At 37.9% G+C, this 19,410-nt stretch overlaps 1 protein-coding gene across 1 annotated transcript in view; it reads left to right on the top strand.

Moving 5' to 3' along the window:
- LOC149084329 (peroxisomal acyl-coenzyme A oxidase 3-like) overlaps positions 1-2,310 on the top strand; it is a 47,879-nt gene extending 45,569 nt beyond the window's left edge. Inside the window, exons 15-16 of the mRNA XM_089234695.1 lie at positions 1,371-1,525; positions 1,890-2,310. Coding sequence (XP_089090821.1) covers positions 1,371-1,525; positions 1,890-1,994 — 260 coding nt within the window. The 3' untranslated portion in view covers positions 1,995-2,310. The remainder of the gene's footprint in view (positions 1-1,370; positions 1,526-1,889) is intronic.
- The last annotated feature ends 17,100 nt before the right edge of the window (positions 2,311-19,410 follow it).

Here is a 19,410-nt window from a genome sequence, read left to right on the forward strand (position 1 = left end):
TGCGTTTAAAAATTATCCTGTACCAATACAAATGTGTCGTAAAATATAAAAAATCTTCATTTTTATACGGTTCCCCTGTCCTCTAACTTCCAGTTAGAAAGTTGTTGCCCTGTCTCTTCTGAGTCCAACCAAAAAAAATCATGTTTTTAACTGAGACATTGAGTGAGATATTGGAATTCAAAAAAAAGGAGAAAGGTTAGCAAAGATCAGCATAAGGGGAGGGAAGGAGCGTTGTCCGTTGGTTTTTGTTGTTCTTTCATAACTTTTCTCAAATATTTTAATTTAAATATCTTAGAGAATATTGCACTTGGAAACATGTTTTTTTTGTTCGCCTCAGGAGATACAGGGCAACAACTTTCTATTTGAAAGCTAGAAAATGGATACCGTACAAAAATTCAGATTTTTTTTTTTTTTTTTTGCGACACACTTTATTACCATTCTCAAAACTGTTACAGAATAGTTTTTTAACGCATTTTTGAGCCTTTTGCAAATTGGAATCATACCTGTACCACGAACGGTTCGTGAAATAAAGGCTGCATTAGCACTTGCAACAAACCCTGTATATTGGGTATAAATGTTGCATCGAGACATTGGTGAAATTGTTTGTGTTCCTAGTTGTATCTTTATCTGGTTAACATTGAAACTAAAGATTATGATACAGAGGTCTACACACACCTCAATCAACGATCTCATTTCCTTCCTGAAAATTGCAGCAAAATAAAAATCGATTAGCATTGCGAAGTGTATCGAACGAATGGGATATCGATTATGGGCATCTTTTTATCAGCCACCTCGTTGGGCATTTTGTCTGTCGTGGCGTCGTATTTGTATTTGTATTTGAATAAAAACAGCTTTTCTCTCTCTCTCTTACACGGCAAATACATAACACATTGCAGTCCAGTTTGGATTTATTGAAAGTTCCCAAGCTTTTAATGCGGTGGTAATGCATCAGCATACAGTGTCTTAACTTGAATTTTCGATCGTAATTTATTTGTGTTCATCGTTATTAATCCATTGTTGATCTTTTAGTGGATTTTTCCCCCTTTCATGTAATAGCATGTCACGGTTGAATAAAATGTAAAAAAAATTAAGGTTTTTAAAGATATTTTTTGCTTGTAAGTACTGCTGTGTTTACTGTTTTTAACGTAATGGTTTATACGCTAGAGCAGTTGTATTGTAAGATTGAAAGATTGTATTTATATATATATATATATATATATACTGTTAAAATCATAATTAATTAGTTTTTAATTTAAAAAAAATTCACATAAATTAATTTTGGTTTTTGGAAATGGTTTTTAGGTGTACTTTTTTCTGTGTGTGTGTGTGTGTTTTTACTTCTTTCAATGATTTATTTGTTTGTTTTTAAGGTGGTTATTGCTCAGGAGAAAAACCTCATCTGATTTTCAAGGAAAACATACTGAAGCTTTGCCAGGAATTGAAAAATGATGCGGTTGCTCTCGTTGATGTCATTGCACCACCGGATTTTATTCTAAAATCAGTTCTTGGGAGAGCAGATGGACAGGTTACACTTTTCCCTTAACCCATTTTGGTCCACCCCTTAAAGGGAAACTATGCGAAAATTGATCTGTCGTCTAAAAATAATACAAAAATTCCTATAAAAACTGCATAGTATATGCAATTTTTATGCGATACTGTATTTGAAACGAAGATTTGATTATGTATTTCCTTTTAATTAACACTATGTTTAATGTAAGTGTGTGTAATACTCCCCCCCCCCCCAGTTTTTTTTCTAACAAATCTGAATAATTTGATCCAAAAGAATAGAGGGAGGAATCTTTGGTCTTTGAAAATGTACAATAATAAATTGTCGGTGAGATTGCGACTGATTTATTTACATCATGCATGATATTTTAATTTCCTTTCAGGTATGCAAGGGTCTCGAAGAAGTTATTATGAATACTCCTGGTGCTCTCCAAAGGCCACACTGGTGGCAGGAATTCCTTGAAAAACCTATAGCGTCGAAAATATAAAAAAATGTCAGTCAGTTATATTTACAATATTCTTGCAAGTCTATGTAACGAGTTGTTATTTTACAATCCTGTTTATATAATTTGTTACTAATATATCAATTTCTTTTTTTTTTTTGCATAGTTTTTATAACTATTTAAGTAATACATTGTAGAGTTCTTGTTTGGAAATTATCTGATTTCAAAAAATTATTTTATTGCTAGAGAATTTGTTGAACGTATAGTGATTTATAGTTTCTATTTGAAATGACTGTTCATCATTTGCTATTGTGGCACTTTATATGCATGTTGTCGTAATAATTCAAGTTGATTATCATGAGCCTTGTGTCACTCTTTTTGTCACAAAGTTTTCAGTTTTATTAGTTTTATAAGGTGGTTGTTATAATGAATTGATTAGCACCAATAATATATGGCCACTATGCCAGACTAATTTTAAATAAATTTTCACTTGGGATCATTCAAGTATTACGTCAGCATCGAGTGGGGGGGAGGGGATTTCGGATTTGCTGACTTTTGATGATAAGGGGGAGGGGGGGGGTTTTGAAGGTTGCTTACGTCATTCCTAGTTGGGCAGTTGAAGGAAGCATTAAATGATTCAATTTCATAGATTGATTTGATTGCAATACATTTAAAAAGAACTGATAAATAATAACATGAAACCATTTCGAGGTTCCAGTCATTCGATTTAGAGCTCCATGAAATAATAGGCTGACTCATCTGCCATTTTGTTTTTTGCTCAAAGATGGATGATAAGTTTACTCTTCTTTGTTGGGGGGGGGGGCGTCCTTGAGACACCTTGACGTACCGCGTTGGTATACCACGGGGTTCTATGGGGCATTAATTAGCTTTGGTTATGGTGGCATAAAAATGAAATGCAATTAGTGTATGTTTCATAGCGGCTCGCATGTTAAAAATTGGGTTGTTTTGAACGTCATTGGTACCTGTGTTTCGCATAAAGGTGCAGTATCAAAAGTAACTACATGAAGAAAACATTGAGGGGGAGCTGAAAGTCATTTTGTATATATGGGGACTCAAGAACACACGCAGGAGGGGAAAGGGGTGAGTGCATTGCATTTTATATTAATTAATTATTGGGAGGGCAGTAAAGCAGTGGTTCTCAAAGTTTTGTTCTCTTGCTATAACGTTTAACCACGGCTCTCCAGATTACTACATTTCAAATTACTAAGATTGATTTGCTTACGTCATCAAACACCCTTTATAAAAATATGAAATATTCTTAAGGGTATCTTTACTAGGAATGCGGAAAACCAGAAAAACCTTTCCCCTTGTTTGTGGACACCTGAACAAACATCCCCCCTATTGATAAGTCCTCAAAAGATTAGTGGCCAGTCCTCCTTCTGTAGTGGCTAGGTACCGTTTCGTCCTTTCCCGTTTCATCCGATCTCTTCTTTCCCCTCCCCTTCCCCATGTCGATAGGGGGATTACTGTCAATCAAGATAAAACACCCCGTGGTTTCACAAGTTCTCATTGATAGAGCTCCTGGATATACTTCGTTTGGAAATACCCTGGAAATAGCAGCGTTTCTCAACTTTTTACAGGATATTTAAATTCAGGAGTAAAATACATAGTATATTATACAGGAATGTACCGTCTTGGTTTTGATAAAGTCTACGTTATTCTTTGGAAATTAAATATCTTTTTTCCGAGTTAAGCAAGATTCACCTATGTATCTCGCTTATGAAGCCACTGTGTACTGCATGTAATAATGTAATATAATCACTCTGGTACGATTTTTTTTACTTTGGTTAGGTAGCCAATGGACACATCAAGTACAATAGCTACAACGAACAACGGGTACTCGACATGTTCTCCCACTCCCATGAAGGTGTAATCTTGATAACAAAGAGGGGGATAAGAGCGGATAAAATCACGTTATCACCTCGGATGAAACGGCACTATTTTGACCTAAGGATGAAACGGGAAAGGACGAATCGGGACATCACCTTCTCTAGTAGAACTCTCAGACCTCAAAAGACACCCCTCCCCCATATCCTGTCTCCTTTATACGACAGAAGACAAACTCGGACGTGTAGAGGGTCGGTTATCATTCCTTCCAGTAAAAAGAGAGCTCTCTCCTTTCCTTTACGTATCTCCTACACACGCGCTCTCGCTGGAAGGTTAGAGGAATGGCAAGCTTGGATCCAGGTTGACATCAGAGCATGACGATAGGGCGAATAACAAGTATCTAATATAGAACTTCGAAAAATCTGAAAAGTATAAGGAATATATGTGAAATCTGTCCTCCGGAAGAGTCCGTGGTTGCAGGGCCGGAACTGTATGAGGCAACTGCCTCGTTCACCAAAATATAGGGAGGCGGCAGTTTAAGGTGGGAACAAGGAACTCCGTTATAAAATTAACGAAATTTGATTTCTCAGCCACCTCGTTGGCCATTTTGCCTGTTGTGGCAAATAGTTACGGCCTTGCGTGGCTGGCCCCCACGTCTGGTAAAAGCGATATTGGATTCCCCCGCCTCTCTACTCAATGCCCAAATGCGCAAAAAAAAATGTTTTCTCGGTCAAAATCACCCCGCGCTAAAAAAACAGCTTTTCGGCAGGTCTGGACCCGGGTTTATTTGCACCGACAGCAGGGCCGTATTTATGTTTTTTATGTGGCCTATGCAAATTTTGCCGCCCCCTCCCGTTTCAGTCTAACTTCCCCCCCGCCCTCCACCGCCTTTCATGCCATTACTAATAAATCATCAAACAAAAGACAAAAAAGTATTACTTCTTACAGTTGCGCCTAAATGTTACTTCTCTGTCTCCTGTATTCGTATCGTATTCCGATCCATAATGATTTCCATATAACGGGGAAAGGGTGCTCAACCTCCGGCCCAGTGGCGTCGGAGCCGGGGGTGCTGTGGGTGCTCGAGCACCCACGAAAATTTGTAAAACAGGTCCGAGCACCCACAGAATTGATTCAGAAATCGAAATTTCCTATATGGAACTCAAGACGAGCACCCACAGGTTCGAAATACTTCCGACGCCCCTGCTCCGGCCTGTAGGCGTCTACAACACTGATAAATTTAATTCGAATGTATGGTGCTTACATTCGAATGTGAAAGTATCTCCGCACCAATCAATGGTGTCGAGATACTTTCCGGGTACTTTGTGTGCACTTGGTTATAGTCTAGCCAACAAAACCAATAATGCATTACATAATGTCTATACCAGTGGCGGATTTAAGTCGGTCGAGGGCCCCGGGTGCAAAAGAAAATATTGGGCCCCTTAAATTATAAAAAAAGTGTGAATTTGGGTTTTTCGAGGTCCTTTAGATGTCGGGGCCCTCACCGTTAAATCCGCCTCTGATCTATAAATATTATCTTTAACCGCACGTCCTAAAGTATTTTGAAATAATGAAATACTTTTACAAAATTGTTTCGTGGACCGATTAAAATACTAGACGGGGCCCAACAGTGGTTTGTTCACCCGCGTGATTTAAATGCTTGCATTACTTGAATACACAGAGTGTCCCACAATCGGCTGACGGTTTTCAAAATGGGAATAGCAAGAAAACAGTGACAGATATTAAAGTCATCCTGGTGGAATGTAAATGTGCGAAGTCAGGAATTTCAGCTAATTCATTCATGATTCAAGGGATTGCATAGCTATTAAAATAAAAAAAAATTAACTTTATATATGGACAACCTGTGCCCAAAAACCGAATTAGAAAGTTGTTGCCCTGTCTCTTCTGATGCCAATGAAGACATTTCCACGTTTCTAACTGCAATATTCACAGAGATATCGGAATTCAGGAATCAGAGAAAAGTTGGGAAAGAAACGTTGTCTGTTAGTTTTTGCTGCTTTTTTTCCCGACTTTCCTCCGATTTTCAAATTCAAATATCTCAGTAAATACTTAGAAACAAGGAAATTCTTATTAATTAAACTGCTTTTGTTCTTTTCCCTATGCTATTGAAAGCTACATAATAAAAAGAATATAATATTAATGCAAAGATTATGTAAAAAATTCTTTGAAAAGTTAATTTAGTATTTAAAATGTTAGAATAATACATATTGTATAGATTTTCTCCTGCTATACAGAAATCATTTTTTGTGAAAAATCTTTGCATGACAGTCAAAAATGAGCCACGTTTAAAATCAGTGACCAAAATGCATCACGAAACTACATGGTTTCCGAAACATTGCGTTCATCAGTTTCCAGACAATTTTCCAAAATTTCAGTTCTACAGGTCTGAACAATCAAATTTGTTATATTAAATTGATTCTAAATACGAATTAATATGGGATTTGCTGAGTGATAATTAATTTTTTTATTTAGAATTAAAAACGAAATGAGCAATAACTAATTTTGTGGCCTTTTGTTTCTATATTTCATTGCGTATGTTTTTTATTGCGGTGCGTGTAGTTCAATACAGTACCGCATTTCTTGGAATAATCACCACATGAACGTATTTGTCGCTGTATCGGAAAAAAAGAACCATTCAATATATGACATTTCGTTTATGGCCCTGCATCCGCCGCACATTTCTGATATAAAATTTATTAAATGATTACTTTTAATTTAAGAAATACTTGCTGAATGCTCAGTAATCACTGTCAAATGCTTGCGAATTTCAAAAATACTACTCGGTTAATTGAGAGTTGAATATCATGTAAATTCAATAGGCGAATTTCTAGGCAATCGTGTTTTTTGAGACGAAAATGAACAATAGTTCAAACCGCAAATGTAAAAGGTAAACTGTTCACCTGCCGTATTTGTTACTCATCTGAGAAGCAAGTAAGAAAAGACAAAATAAAGATTGCAGAGAAAACAGGATTTAATTGTTGTCCCTGTATTAACACCAGGATGTGAGTCAACTTCATCTGGTTTTGCACCCAAAATGAAACTGAAATGCAATAAATATTAATTTTTTACTTTAATTTCTTAATGAGCACTAAATAAAACTTTTTTCAATTTATCAACGTATCGTATAAAAAAATATGAGTCTTATACGCCCCTAATTGAATACAAATATTACAGAGGATTTCAAATTACCTAAGATTGAATTGTGGCGATTGTTCATAAATTATCATTCAAGAAAACTCTCACAGAATACAAAATGTATGACCTTAGGGGCCGTTCAAATATTACGTCATCATCGATGGGGTGGAGGGTTTCCGATATGTTGACTTTTGATGACAAGGAGGGAGGGGGGTTTGGATAATACTTACGTCATCGACCACCCTTTATGAAAATATGGGTTAGGATTCAGAGGGGCAGAGCTGATGACGAAATTTTGCTGACAGGGGGGGGGGGGTCAAAAATGACTAAAAATTTGCTTACTTAATACTTGAACGGCCCCTTATGAAAAATGAGTAGCTATATTTGATATTCACTTACTTTGTTTTCACCAGGAAAGCGTAAAATCAAGAGGAGATTTTTTTCCGTTTTGTTGCTAATTCATCCATTCAATTTATAGCCACTTAAATTGTAGTCTGTTTACATTGGATGAACGCACGTGTCGGAGAGATATAATCGAAGTGTTCAAAATTTTCAACGGGATGAAAAGGATGGACTATGAATATTAGTACACCGTCAATCGACTGCTTTTACAAAGGGACACCAGTATCGATTGGTAAAGGACAATTCTAAGTTATGGCCCACTCAGCCCCCCCCCCCCTCCTGTAAATACACTACTGACCGATAGTACTGATCAAATCCGCCGAACTTGTTACGGAGAGAATGCTTCGGCGTAGGTGCCCTGATACGATTAAAACAGGGGAATTCTAGGGTTGCTGCACGTCCGTATATACGCCCCCAATAAGGGCGTATGATGGCCCATTGACTCTTCCTGAATTACTAAGGAATTCGGCGACCTCCCAAAGTTGCTTGGGAGGTGGGGGGCAAAGCGCTTGCAGAGCGCTTTGGGTGGGGGTATGTGGCCTAAAAGCCCACTGATTCCACGATATATGAGGTGTATTTACAGTCGATCCCACTTATAACGTTTTTCAAAAATCTCAACTAAACACGTTATAAGCGGGAAATGCCTATAAGAATTATAAGATAGTTTTTCACCGATCATAGCCATAGTTATGGTAAACACTACATAAATATATTTATATAGTGTTTTTAATTTATTAACAAACATTACGGTGCCATTTATTTCCCCAATAGATGGCACCACTATTCCAACCAATAAAGCCTGGCACAACAATAATTTTCCCCAACTCCAAAATCACTGAGCTATAACTAAAGTTTACTTATAGCTCAGTGTCCAAAATAGAACCGCTAAAAAAATGCAGAAACAGGATTTCGATGGCTATTAGTGAATACGTGTGGGGAAAAAAAACAAAAACACTCATATCAATGAAAAAATATATGTTTCAAAGTGGAAAAAGAAAAATAATTCCGGAAACCTCAAAAAGGCGAATGTTCCGAAACGTAGAAGAACCCTTGAAATGTCGTATCAAAAACGAGGACATGTCCTCCTGAAGGAGGACGGTTGGTAACCCTACTATATGCAGAATGATCTTAATTTCGGAAAAATAGAAAAGGTCCCCTCTTGGATAATAATTTATTGGATCTATGAAAAGGTGTGTAACTCGCAAAATGATTAAATATTCCCATAAGCGTGAACTTGTATCCGGCCCATGGGCTTGAGCCCCCCCCCCCAACATTTACCACCATCTCTATAGTACTATAGAAATATTAGGTTTGGGCTCTCCCATTTATTTTCTCTGCGATAGAAAACAATAGGGCTCTAAGAATTGCATGCCAACATCTTTTCCAATGGAGTTGTCAGTTCAAACTCCCTATTTCGACATCATAAAGCGGATCAATGCATTTAAGCAGGTGCACCGATCCTGAATATTATCAACTATATTACCTAATGAAATATAACAGCAATTAGATACATGAGTGGATTTAGGTATTGCAATAGAGCCGCATCCCGGATTTTGCTCACCATTATCATGGCATTGTCTGCAAGCTAACAGAATTTCATACATGTTATGTACGGCATACCGCAAGTGTGATGCTCATATCGTATGCTTTCTGTGAGTGCGTTCGCCCAACTCTAGAGTTCTGTTCTCAAGTATGGGGCCATTAGAAAATTAAGGACACGAAGCTGCTTGAAAAGCCACATAGGCAGTGGCGTCTTAGGGCATGGGCCCACCCAGGCACGGCCTAAGGGCCTCAAAAGAAAAGGGGGGGCCTCAAAAAAATTAGAATTGGTTTAAATTTTCAAGAATTTGTCAGGTAGGGCCTCAGAAATATCACTCGGCCCGGGGGCTCATGATGCTTTTTAGACGGCCCTGCACAGAGGTCCTTTACCAAAAACGAATAGATGGCATGAGCGGCTTGTCTTATTGCGGGAGGCTTCAATTTCTGGGTTTGCATTCACTGGAATGGCGTAGAACCACTGCAGATCTGAAGATGTGCTACAAACTAGTCCACCAAATTGTTTATCTACCATCGAGAGAATCTTTCTTCGAGATCATAGACAGACAAGTTAACCTACGGAGGCATCGCTTCGAAATAAGAATACAAGAAATAATAGTAAGGCAATAATAACAAAGAAGGCAAGAAGAGATTGCTTTTTCCACGGATTCGGATGCCGTGAGGCGACAATATGGAACAGTCTGCCATCAGGGCCGTCTTAAGAGTATCATGGGCCCCCGAGCCAATTGATTTTTCTGAGGCCCTACCAAACAAATTATCAAAAATTTCAACCAGATCTAATTTTTGTGAGGCCCCGGGCCGTGCCCGGGTGAGCCCATGCGTTAAGACGGCACTGTCTGCCATCAGAACTTGTATGCGTCTCTTACGCAATATTTTCTTCCGCTATTGAGGATTTCGACTTGGCTCCGTATACGAAGTACTTTCCATTCTGACTATTATTTCTAATTATTTTTATTATTTGTTATTATTCTATTATTAATTTTCCAGTGTAAGTGCATTTCATACCTTCTGGGTTATTGTAAAATACGCATATATAAAATAAAAATGTATCTCAATAGATGTTAACATCTGTTTTTCATGTAATTACCTCGAGGAAAACGTGTCCCTCATTTCAATTTATCTGATCTGGTGGGTGACAACCCCAATAAATTGTATAAAAATAAATTCCCAGGAAAAGAAAATAAACTAAAAAATTTTTGACTGCATAATTCACAAACACTAAAGTGGAATCCCGATTGAATGCTTTTTTATGAAGAAGTCAATTTTGAATTTCTTGTAAAAATGCCCCGAAGATGGCCTTAATTGTTTTCCATGTAAATTCCCTCCCCTGCTTGAACTGATATATTTTATGGATTATATCAACGATGCCCAACCTTTTTCGTTTCCGGGACCACATTAGAAGAAGGAAAAACTGTTTTGAGCAACACTTGAAATGAAAATGACACTAGATGAAAGCATTTGGAAGCTGAAATCACCATTCCAAGTGTGGAAAAATGACAGCTCTTTTCATTTCTTTTGACGGTAAAATAAACTTGAAGTGCTTGTTGATCCGCATTATATCTCTTCTGAGCCGCTGACGGACCGCAGGTTTTTTCGACACCCTTGGATTGCATAAACAGGTGTATTTTGTTTTTCTTTTAACTCCCGACTTTGCATTTACTTTGCAATGTAATGAGACATTACATGTGAAACTTCTAATTTGGCTTAGAAGAAAATGTGTCTGAAATATCGAAACCTCAAGCTTCTATTTCAAAAAAAATAATAATTTCATTTTGGCATACAATTGAATTGTTAATTTAACTCCGGAAACCGTTTTAATATTTCGTTATATCTGTGAGTATGATTGGCATTTTCCAGTTGTTTTACTTACTGAAGCAAAATCCCGGAGCTAAACTGCATTGAATTAGAATGTATTTCATGTGAAATATACAGTATTTATATATTTGTAGATATAAAGTGTTGTGCAAATTTTCTACACCCGTAATTACAGTCATGAATGCCAGAACCTGGGGGCTAAAGCAATTTGAGTTGCCCCCCAACCTCAATAAATTTTGTGAGAGGGTTATCCCACCAATAATTAATGAATGCAATGCAATGCACCCTCCTCCTCCTCACGTGCTTAAGCCTCATATATAGGGGTCAACTACCAACTTTCAGTGACCTCCCCTAATATTTTCTTCATGTCTTCTGATTACAGTGAAGATAGAAAAATCAATTAATACAAATACAACGCCACAACAGGCAAAATGCCCAACGAGGTGGCTGAGAAAAAGCTTTCTTGTAAAAACTTTCCCCCAACAAAGTAAGAATGGCGAAAAATATTGAAAGGTCCAGTAGAACAAACGTCATGTAGTCACCTTAATTACTTACCTACACGTACATTAATTGTTTTCAAAGCAATTCGATTTTTACCCAGATTTATTCTTATCTTTGAAAAACGTTTCAAGGAAGTTTTACGAGTTGTTTTATCAAATTGCAGGTGAATTTTACCTGGACAAGAAAAAGAGGAAAACAAACTCACAATGTTTTCTATGTCCAAGGTATTCAAGTCAAGGATCTTTCACCAAGAATATGAAACAAACACACTGGCAGCGAATAAGGAAATGAATTGAGCCCATGAATATTTCTTCTCCTTTCAACTCCAAAGAATTCTGGGCAACACAAGTGGAAAAAAATAAAGAACTCGTTTCTCATAATCCTAAAATCGGTTCTGCCTGTTGACAAGAAAATAAATTTACCTTTTTCTCCCCCGAATTCACGTTTTGTCTCCATGCAACCTACAATGATTTTTGTGGATATACGTAATAATAAAAGTTACCCCCCCCCCCTTCCCCAGTTTCATTTCATTGAAGCGATTCTTTTTCCCCCAGCTCTTTATTGCGATTAAATCACGAATCTTCACAATCGAGAAAAAAAAAATGGCATCAAATTAGTCGTGCATTTCTTAAAACAAGATGAAATATTAATCTTTTATCCAGACAGAGAGATGATGATGGCGAAATGCGGAACACACGAATTGAGACATCTGGTGTCCCCTATTGTTATTGAAGGAGAGGTTAAAGGGTGAAATTTGTGCTCCCCTTTGCTCCGGCACCCGGGACACCAGAACCCCCCCCCCCCCGCTCACCCCTAGTTGTGACCCCGATAGTGGTATTTCAGAGTTGTAGATGAGCTGATACGAAGAAACCATTGATACAAATACTATAGTTGAGAGCCATCCCGTGCATATACAGGATTCAAGAAGGAAGTACTGTATGCATTATGTATGGATTAAAGTGGGGGGATCAGCTAGTTTCCGTCACAAGCACTAGTATGAAAATGTGATGCTTGCTACAGTAGAGGAAGTTTGTTCGTGAAGATATAAATGGATATAAACAAAGTGATTTTCGAACGCTGGTGGAAATCGAACCCGAGCCCTCGCGATATCCTGTACAACGTCTTACATAGGACGTCTGGCCAGGGTCAGAACCATAGACTTAAGATATAAATAGACCGCGCACGCTATTCATAAAACTTGTCGAACGTGAAGAAAAGATGAGCAGTATTGTCGGGGAAAGAACAGGTTCTGCGCTATTACATTTGGCGCGTTTTCGCAGAAGCTAGGATGTTGCTGTAACGAAATTTGACTCAATTCGATCAAGTTGATGAAAACTTTCCTTCATTTTTTCAATGAATTTCACTCATTTTTATGTGAAATATTTAGGGAGTATCAGATTTGAAAAAATAAATTCTATAAAATAAACAAATATTGGAAAACGGAACAACGTATATGTTGTAAAGCCTAATTCATTTATATTTTTAAATATTCTCTTCATTCACTTTGTCGCTTTTAATTTCGAAAATTTATTTATACTAGGGGTTATTAAAACAAAAATATATCTTTCCAGAACATTACAATTACTCTATATACTCATAATTAATGTATAATTAATTATAATGCATCATATTATGTTATGTAATGTAACACATTCACACTCATACCATATTCAGTCATGAAATAATATTCAAACAATAAGAAAAAGTTTCATTCCTAACATTCCTGAAAAACCTTTTATAACCTCATCACACAAAACTGTAAACACTTACATAATATTTCAGGATTAAAATAGATTTTACTCAAGAAAATTACAGAATATCATCATCAATTTCTCTAAATTATAAGAATTAAAATTCCATGTAGAGTATATATGTAATAATTTAAATTGTGTATATATATATATATATAATATTTTAGGATATAATATTTCATATATATATATAATATTTTAGGATATAATATTTCATATATATAATATAATATTTACACATGTCACATATATATATATATGTGACATATGTAATCTCTTCGCTCCAAAAGTATGCATATGTTAATCTTAATTTAAGGTATTAAATCGTTTTTAGAATGATTCTTTTTCAAGATAACATCTGAGGTACACAATATATGACTTCAGGTCTTAGTACAGATATTGACTCAAAAAATCAATTGAATAATTAATTTTCTTGTTTGAAGAGGCAATTTCACATACAACAAACATAAATTAATGAATAAAAAAATTTCTTTTCTGTAATAGTTTTATCTCAGGTGTGAAGAGGGGTAAAAATACTATTATTTTTAGAGGTTGTTATGCATTTTTATGCAAAACTGCAATTGTCTAGGGGGGGGGGGAAGTTTTGCTCACATTCTATTTAAATAGAATATTTTTCATAAATTTCTCCTTCTGAAAAGCATATTTTCTTCCAAGTTGAGCAAAACTCGAATGAACTCACTAGCTCGCCAAATCTCGCCATATCTTGCGGAGACGTATATTTCAGTTAAAACTTCATAAAACTCACAATTTCAATCATTTATTGCCAAAAATTCTATTAAAACATTTAATAATGATTCATGACATTTGAATTTTACCAAAACTTGGAACTTTAATTGAATTAAATCCAAAATGGAGTCGTTAAAAACTGAGATTACGTCAGAAATCCATTGCATCGTCAATTTAATATTCCAATTTTTAATTTATAAGAAGAGGAATAAGCAAAAAAGTATTCCCTTGTGAAAGGATACTGGTCCCCCTTTCCTAAACCGCTCAGAACATCCGAAAGCTGCGCAAGTGTTGGCCATTCTAATCAAAAATAAGACAGCGCGTGTAGATCGTCATACGAGTAGCCATAAGGAAAGCATTGCCAGCGAGATTCCCTGACCAGCCTTTCGACCGGAGTCACGTGACTCCGGATCTTTGCTTCACATTGTAACCCCTCGCGCGCACTCTATAGTATTATTACTCTGTGGTCAGAACTGAGGATTTTTTTCTGGAGGGGGGTCAAACGTAATTTTGTCCCAGTCCACTTCACAGTAAACATCGATGATTTTTAGGGCTTTATTTTTCCCCCAAAACTTTCACCAACTCAAGCTTGCCATACCGGCATGGGTGGTTCCCCAGCGTCAAAGTCAGAGCCGACTCATCTCATTTATATGATATATAAAATGACAATCTTCATGCCAATCATCATCGTGCACCCCCCCCCTTTCCACCAGACTTCCAAGCCTATATCCTCCTATGCATCCGATGCAACTGCCCCGTCACATCCCCCCGCGTGTCTTGCATCTAATAGTCCTATTCAAGCGCGAATGTGAGCTGGTCTCCCATCTGAAAATGTCTCCACAGAAAGTAAGCAGACCTTCAACGCGGAAATACTACTATTTTCAATTCAAAAAAAGAGAGAAACAGGACATGCTGTCTGATGTTCTGACAACATTATTGCATGTTAGGACTACACATGCACTCAGAACACACACGTTTTTCCGGCATGTACCAATTCGTTAGAAATTCCTCAGATGAATGTTCACAAGGTGCAATATATGATTAAGTAGTAATACTTATAAATACTTATACATTTATAAAATCCGAATTTCAATGCTCATAATGCGCCAGGTCGAGGTAAAGAAACAGGCGGTTGTTAAGAAATTTCCCTTTCTTGATACAATGGTACACGTGCATGATAACAATCAATTCGAAACACAAAATCCTTACGTAGTCCTTATTAAAAAAAAAAGTTTTTCCTTAGTTATATTTCTGGAAAAGAGGACACACCCTTTGTTCTCACCATGAAATGAAGTTTCCTATTATATGTAAATTTTCTAGTTCACTGTATAATTCTAAATCAATACAAAGAAATTATCTGCTCGAACATCAGTGTAATTTATTGTTTCATTCGGATGTTATTTGAGCAAATAATTGTTTCCCCCCACAGACCATGTTTCAAAATCTTTGTGTTTTCCTTTTTCCACTTTCCCCCTCCCATTATTTTATGAATTTAGTTGCATTGTTGCGCGGTACAATTCAACTCGATTCATCTTTTGGCAGCTAATTTTAAGGAGGGGGAAACTACTAAAGTAACACACAGGAACTGGTTTTGTTTTTTTACCTTTTTCCCAACCCTAAGTATGAATGAAGGCTGGTTCGTCCAAAACAGGCTGACCATATTTCGTTGAGGAAAAATACGAAGAGATCCTAAATGTAAGAAGATACAGGATATCGCCAATTGTCTCCAATAAAGTTGTCAAAGGACGACAACGATGCCAATTTTGGCTAAAATCATTGAAAAATAAACAATGGCGAAAAATGAATTACTATTAGCAGTTACTATCAACACTATTGCTATTGCAAATAGCAATTGAATTAAAATTTCACGAAAGCATAGCAAATATGTTGAATACTGCGTTTTTACACTACCGGAAATTTAAAATTCAACACCACATCTTGAATGCGGTGGCGCAGTAGCCCAGGTCGATAAGATACTCGCTTAAAGTACCAAAGGATGTTTATAGGTGTCGCGAGTTCGATACTCGGTTCGTCCTTGTCAGAAAACTTTCCTGACACAGGGGTACAACAGAAACGGTGACATGGTCACAGAAAAAATTGCTACCGCAGGGAGTCCCCCGTTAAGAGGTTAGCGCACCAATCTCTCGATGAGTATAAAAAAAACAAGCCTGCCGTTCGGAATCGGCAATAAATTATAGGTCCCGGTCTAATTAGCCCCCGTGTGCAGAAAACGACCGTAGTGTGACAAAAATGATCAATGGGGTGCGCTATATGTTTCAAATTTTCACCAGAGAGAGTAAACATGTAGATTAGAAAATGATCACAAAATCACAATGAAATATGCTTTATTTCATGTCTTACAGACAGCGCCGTCTTAACGCATGGGCAGGACCACCTTAGAAGTATAATGGGCCCCGGGCCAAGTGGTTTTTCGGAGGCCCTACCCGGTAAATCCTAGAAAATTTCAACTGGATCTCATTTTTGTGAGGCCTTTCTCTTGAGGCTCCCGGGCCCTGCCCAGGGGCCTCAAGCGAAAAAGGGGCCTCACAAAATTAGAGCTGGTTGAAATTTTCGAGAATTGACCAAGTAGGGCCTCACAAAAGTCACTTGGCCCGGGGGCACATGATGGTCTTGAGATGGCCCTGATTACAGATGGGACCATTCCACAACAAATAGACCAAAAAACTTGAAAGTCAATAGCATGACGGACTTTTTTTTCAAAACTCCCTTTTTTTCAATGGTTTTGTTTTTTGTAGCAAAATTTTAATTCATGTAGCTCCACAAACATGTTGAGCAGGTCATTGAAAATTTGGGCATTTTCACAACTCCACAGCACCTGTACGTGTTCCGAATATGAAAAACACATCCGAGTCGATCATGCTACTGACTTTCAATTTTGTGGTGTATTTGTTGTGGAGAGAAAGAATCCCCTCGGTAAAACCTTAAATAAAGAATATTTTATTTTGTGATCATTTTCAAATCTACACTGCTCAAAACAATTAGGGGAGCACATGGTTTTAACAAAATTACGCAAAGATGTATACCGATAAGTAACATTAAATGAATCATCCATAATTTAAAGCCTAGCAGGAAACGGAAGAAGAAAACTTCATACGCAAATTAAAGTTCATGACGTCAAAAACCAGAAAAAGGAGATAAGGGCAGAAATCGGGATGTTGCAGAAACGTCTGTTTTACTGCCGTAACTGTGAAATTCGATTGCGCATTTTTTTTTTTTGAGACAAGGTGACTTGAGGATGTCTCAACAACGTGATTTACCGGAATCCATGGCATGGCGTGTTATAGGCAGACTGGAATCCGGGCAAACACAAGGTAGTGTCGCGGACGCTGTTGGAGTCGCCAGAAGTGTTGTTGCAAGGCTGTGGAATCGATTCCAAGAAACAGGAAATGTTAGACGTCGACCAGGGCAAGGTCGGCCACGCGCCACTACAGCAACTGATGACCGGTATGTACGGTTAACAGCCCGTCGAAACAGAACAAAGAATGCTACGCAGCTGCAAAGACGGTTGCTCTTGGCAACAGGACGAAGGGTGTCCAGCCAAACAGTACGTAATCGGCTTCATGAGGGAGGACTCTATGCACGTAGGCCAATGGTCTGCATTCCGTTGACCCCACGCCACCGTGCGGCCCGAAGAAGATGGGCTGCTGAACATCGAGATTGGGAGCAACGTGATTGGAGCCAAGTGCTGTTTACAGACGAGTCCCGATTCAGTCTGGAGTGTGACACCCGACGTGTTCTCGTATGGAGGGACAGGGCACTCGAAATAATGAAAGGTCACAATACAGACGAGCTGGTTGGATGGTGTGGGGTGGAATCAGCATAGGCGGACGTACAGACCTGCATATCATTCGGAATGACACTTTGACGGCCCGAAGGTATGCAGACGAGATACTGCGACCTCATGTCATCCCTTACGCTGGAGCCATTGGAGATTCCTTTGTTTTCCAGGATGATAATGGCCGACCGCATAGAGCTCGTCTGGTGGAGAACATGCTTGAAGCTGAAACAATACAGCGTATGGAATGGCCAGCGTGCTCTCCTGACCTGAATCCTCATTGCTGCGCGACCAAGGCCGCCTGTTACTGTCCGAGACTTGCAGATTGCACTTCTTGAGGAGTGGAACAGTATTCCCCAAAGTCTGATCGATAACCTCATCGCATCCATGGCAAACAGGTGTGCAGCAGTCTTAGCTGTTCGAGGAGACCACACGCCCTATTAAAACTCATGCATCATGTCTAAACAGTACTTTTTTTTATCGTTTACGTGTAACCAAATTGTTGCCCTAAATCATCTTTTCATGTTTTTTCCATATTTTCAAAGAATTAAAGCTTAATTCCAAATTTTTTTACGTCTTTTTTCTGTATTGCGCTGTATTGCGCATTGATACGCGTGTACTATCCATTGTATGCCAATACGTGGCTGTCTCGCAAGGTTTTCTTCACTTTTTTGCTTGCTCCCCTAATTGTTTTGAGCAGTGCATATGTTAATACTATCTCTAATGAAAATTTCAAACATATAACGCAACGCGTTCAAGGTGCTACATTTTTAAATTTCGGTAGTGTGCTTATGGTGACAATCATAAAATATAACTACTGTATATTATAATTATTATAAGTTATGAAAATAATACCAATTTTTTAAGTACAGAACAAAAACTCTACTAAAATAGGTTGAAAATACGGTGAAACTAAGTAGGCTACTATATTTTTATTGTTACGAAAATGATTTAAATAATAATTATTTATCATTTATTACGCGTCATTTTTCGCCTGTAAATAACCATTAATGGAATTCTCTGTAAACATCGTCGAGTTGGCACGTTCGGCGACGGCTATAAGTTAGCGATGTCATGATCAAACGAGAAGTGTAAAGATGTCACGTGAATCATCGAAATTATTATAGAAGGTCTCTTTTGCCTATATAAAGTGGCGCCACTAAAACAACGGAACGATGTCTAGGAGTTGTAAAATTGAATCGGGAAGACGAGACCTTATTTGTCGATCGCACACTATTCATAGGTCACGTTCCGTCAATATCTCTGCTTGCGAATACGTGTAAATAGCTGTTCTGTGCAATAAATCTGTGACATCCTGCATCGACGTCATACCCTTTGTTCGAAAAAAGCGTGTTTGTACATCACACCCTCTATGGTTCACGGATAGCGTGCGGAACCTTTATCTTGAAAAGAAAAGAGCATTCAGAGAGTATAAAAGTGGACGAGGTGACCTATCATTGTTTACTGATAAAAGAAGACTGTTGAAGAAAGCGATAAGGGATAGTAAAAAGCAAGTTGAATCTAGGTTGGCAGATAACATTGGCTCTGACCCAAAATCATTTTTTCGATACGTCAATAATGGATGTAAGGGGACAGTTGGCCCCCTCTCGATAGGAGGCTCAAAAGTAGAGAGCAATGTAGGCATGTGTAGTGCTTTCAATGACTTTTTCGCGTCGGTTTTTAATGGAGATAATGATATTCGATATACGGGTGTTGCATGGGGTAATAAAACGCTCAACGATATTCAAGTGGAAGACGTGGAGGTCCTAAATCTTCTAAGAAATGTATGTGCAAGCAAAGCACCAGGACCAGATGATATCTATCCCAGGGTTCTCAGGGAAGGTGCTTAATGAATTGTTGGGGCCAGTCGCACAGATATACAGGAGTAGTG

The sequence above is a fragment of the Pholcus phalangioides genome, unplaced genomic scaffold (assembly GCF_987345545.1).
Source record: "Pholcus phalangioides strain wild (caught in Gottingen) unplaced genomic scaffold, Ppha-v1.0 ptg000008l_1, whole genome shotgun sequence".
In the NCBI taxonomy this organism is placed as follows: Eukaryota; Metazoa; Arthropoda; class Arachnida; order Araneae; family Pholcidae; genus Pholcus; species Pholcus phalangioides.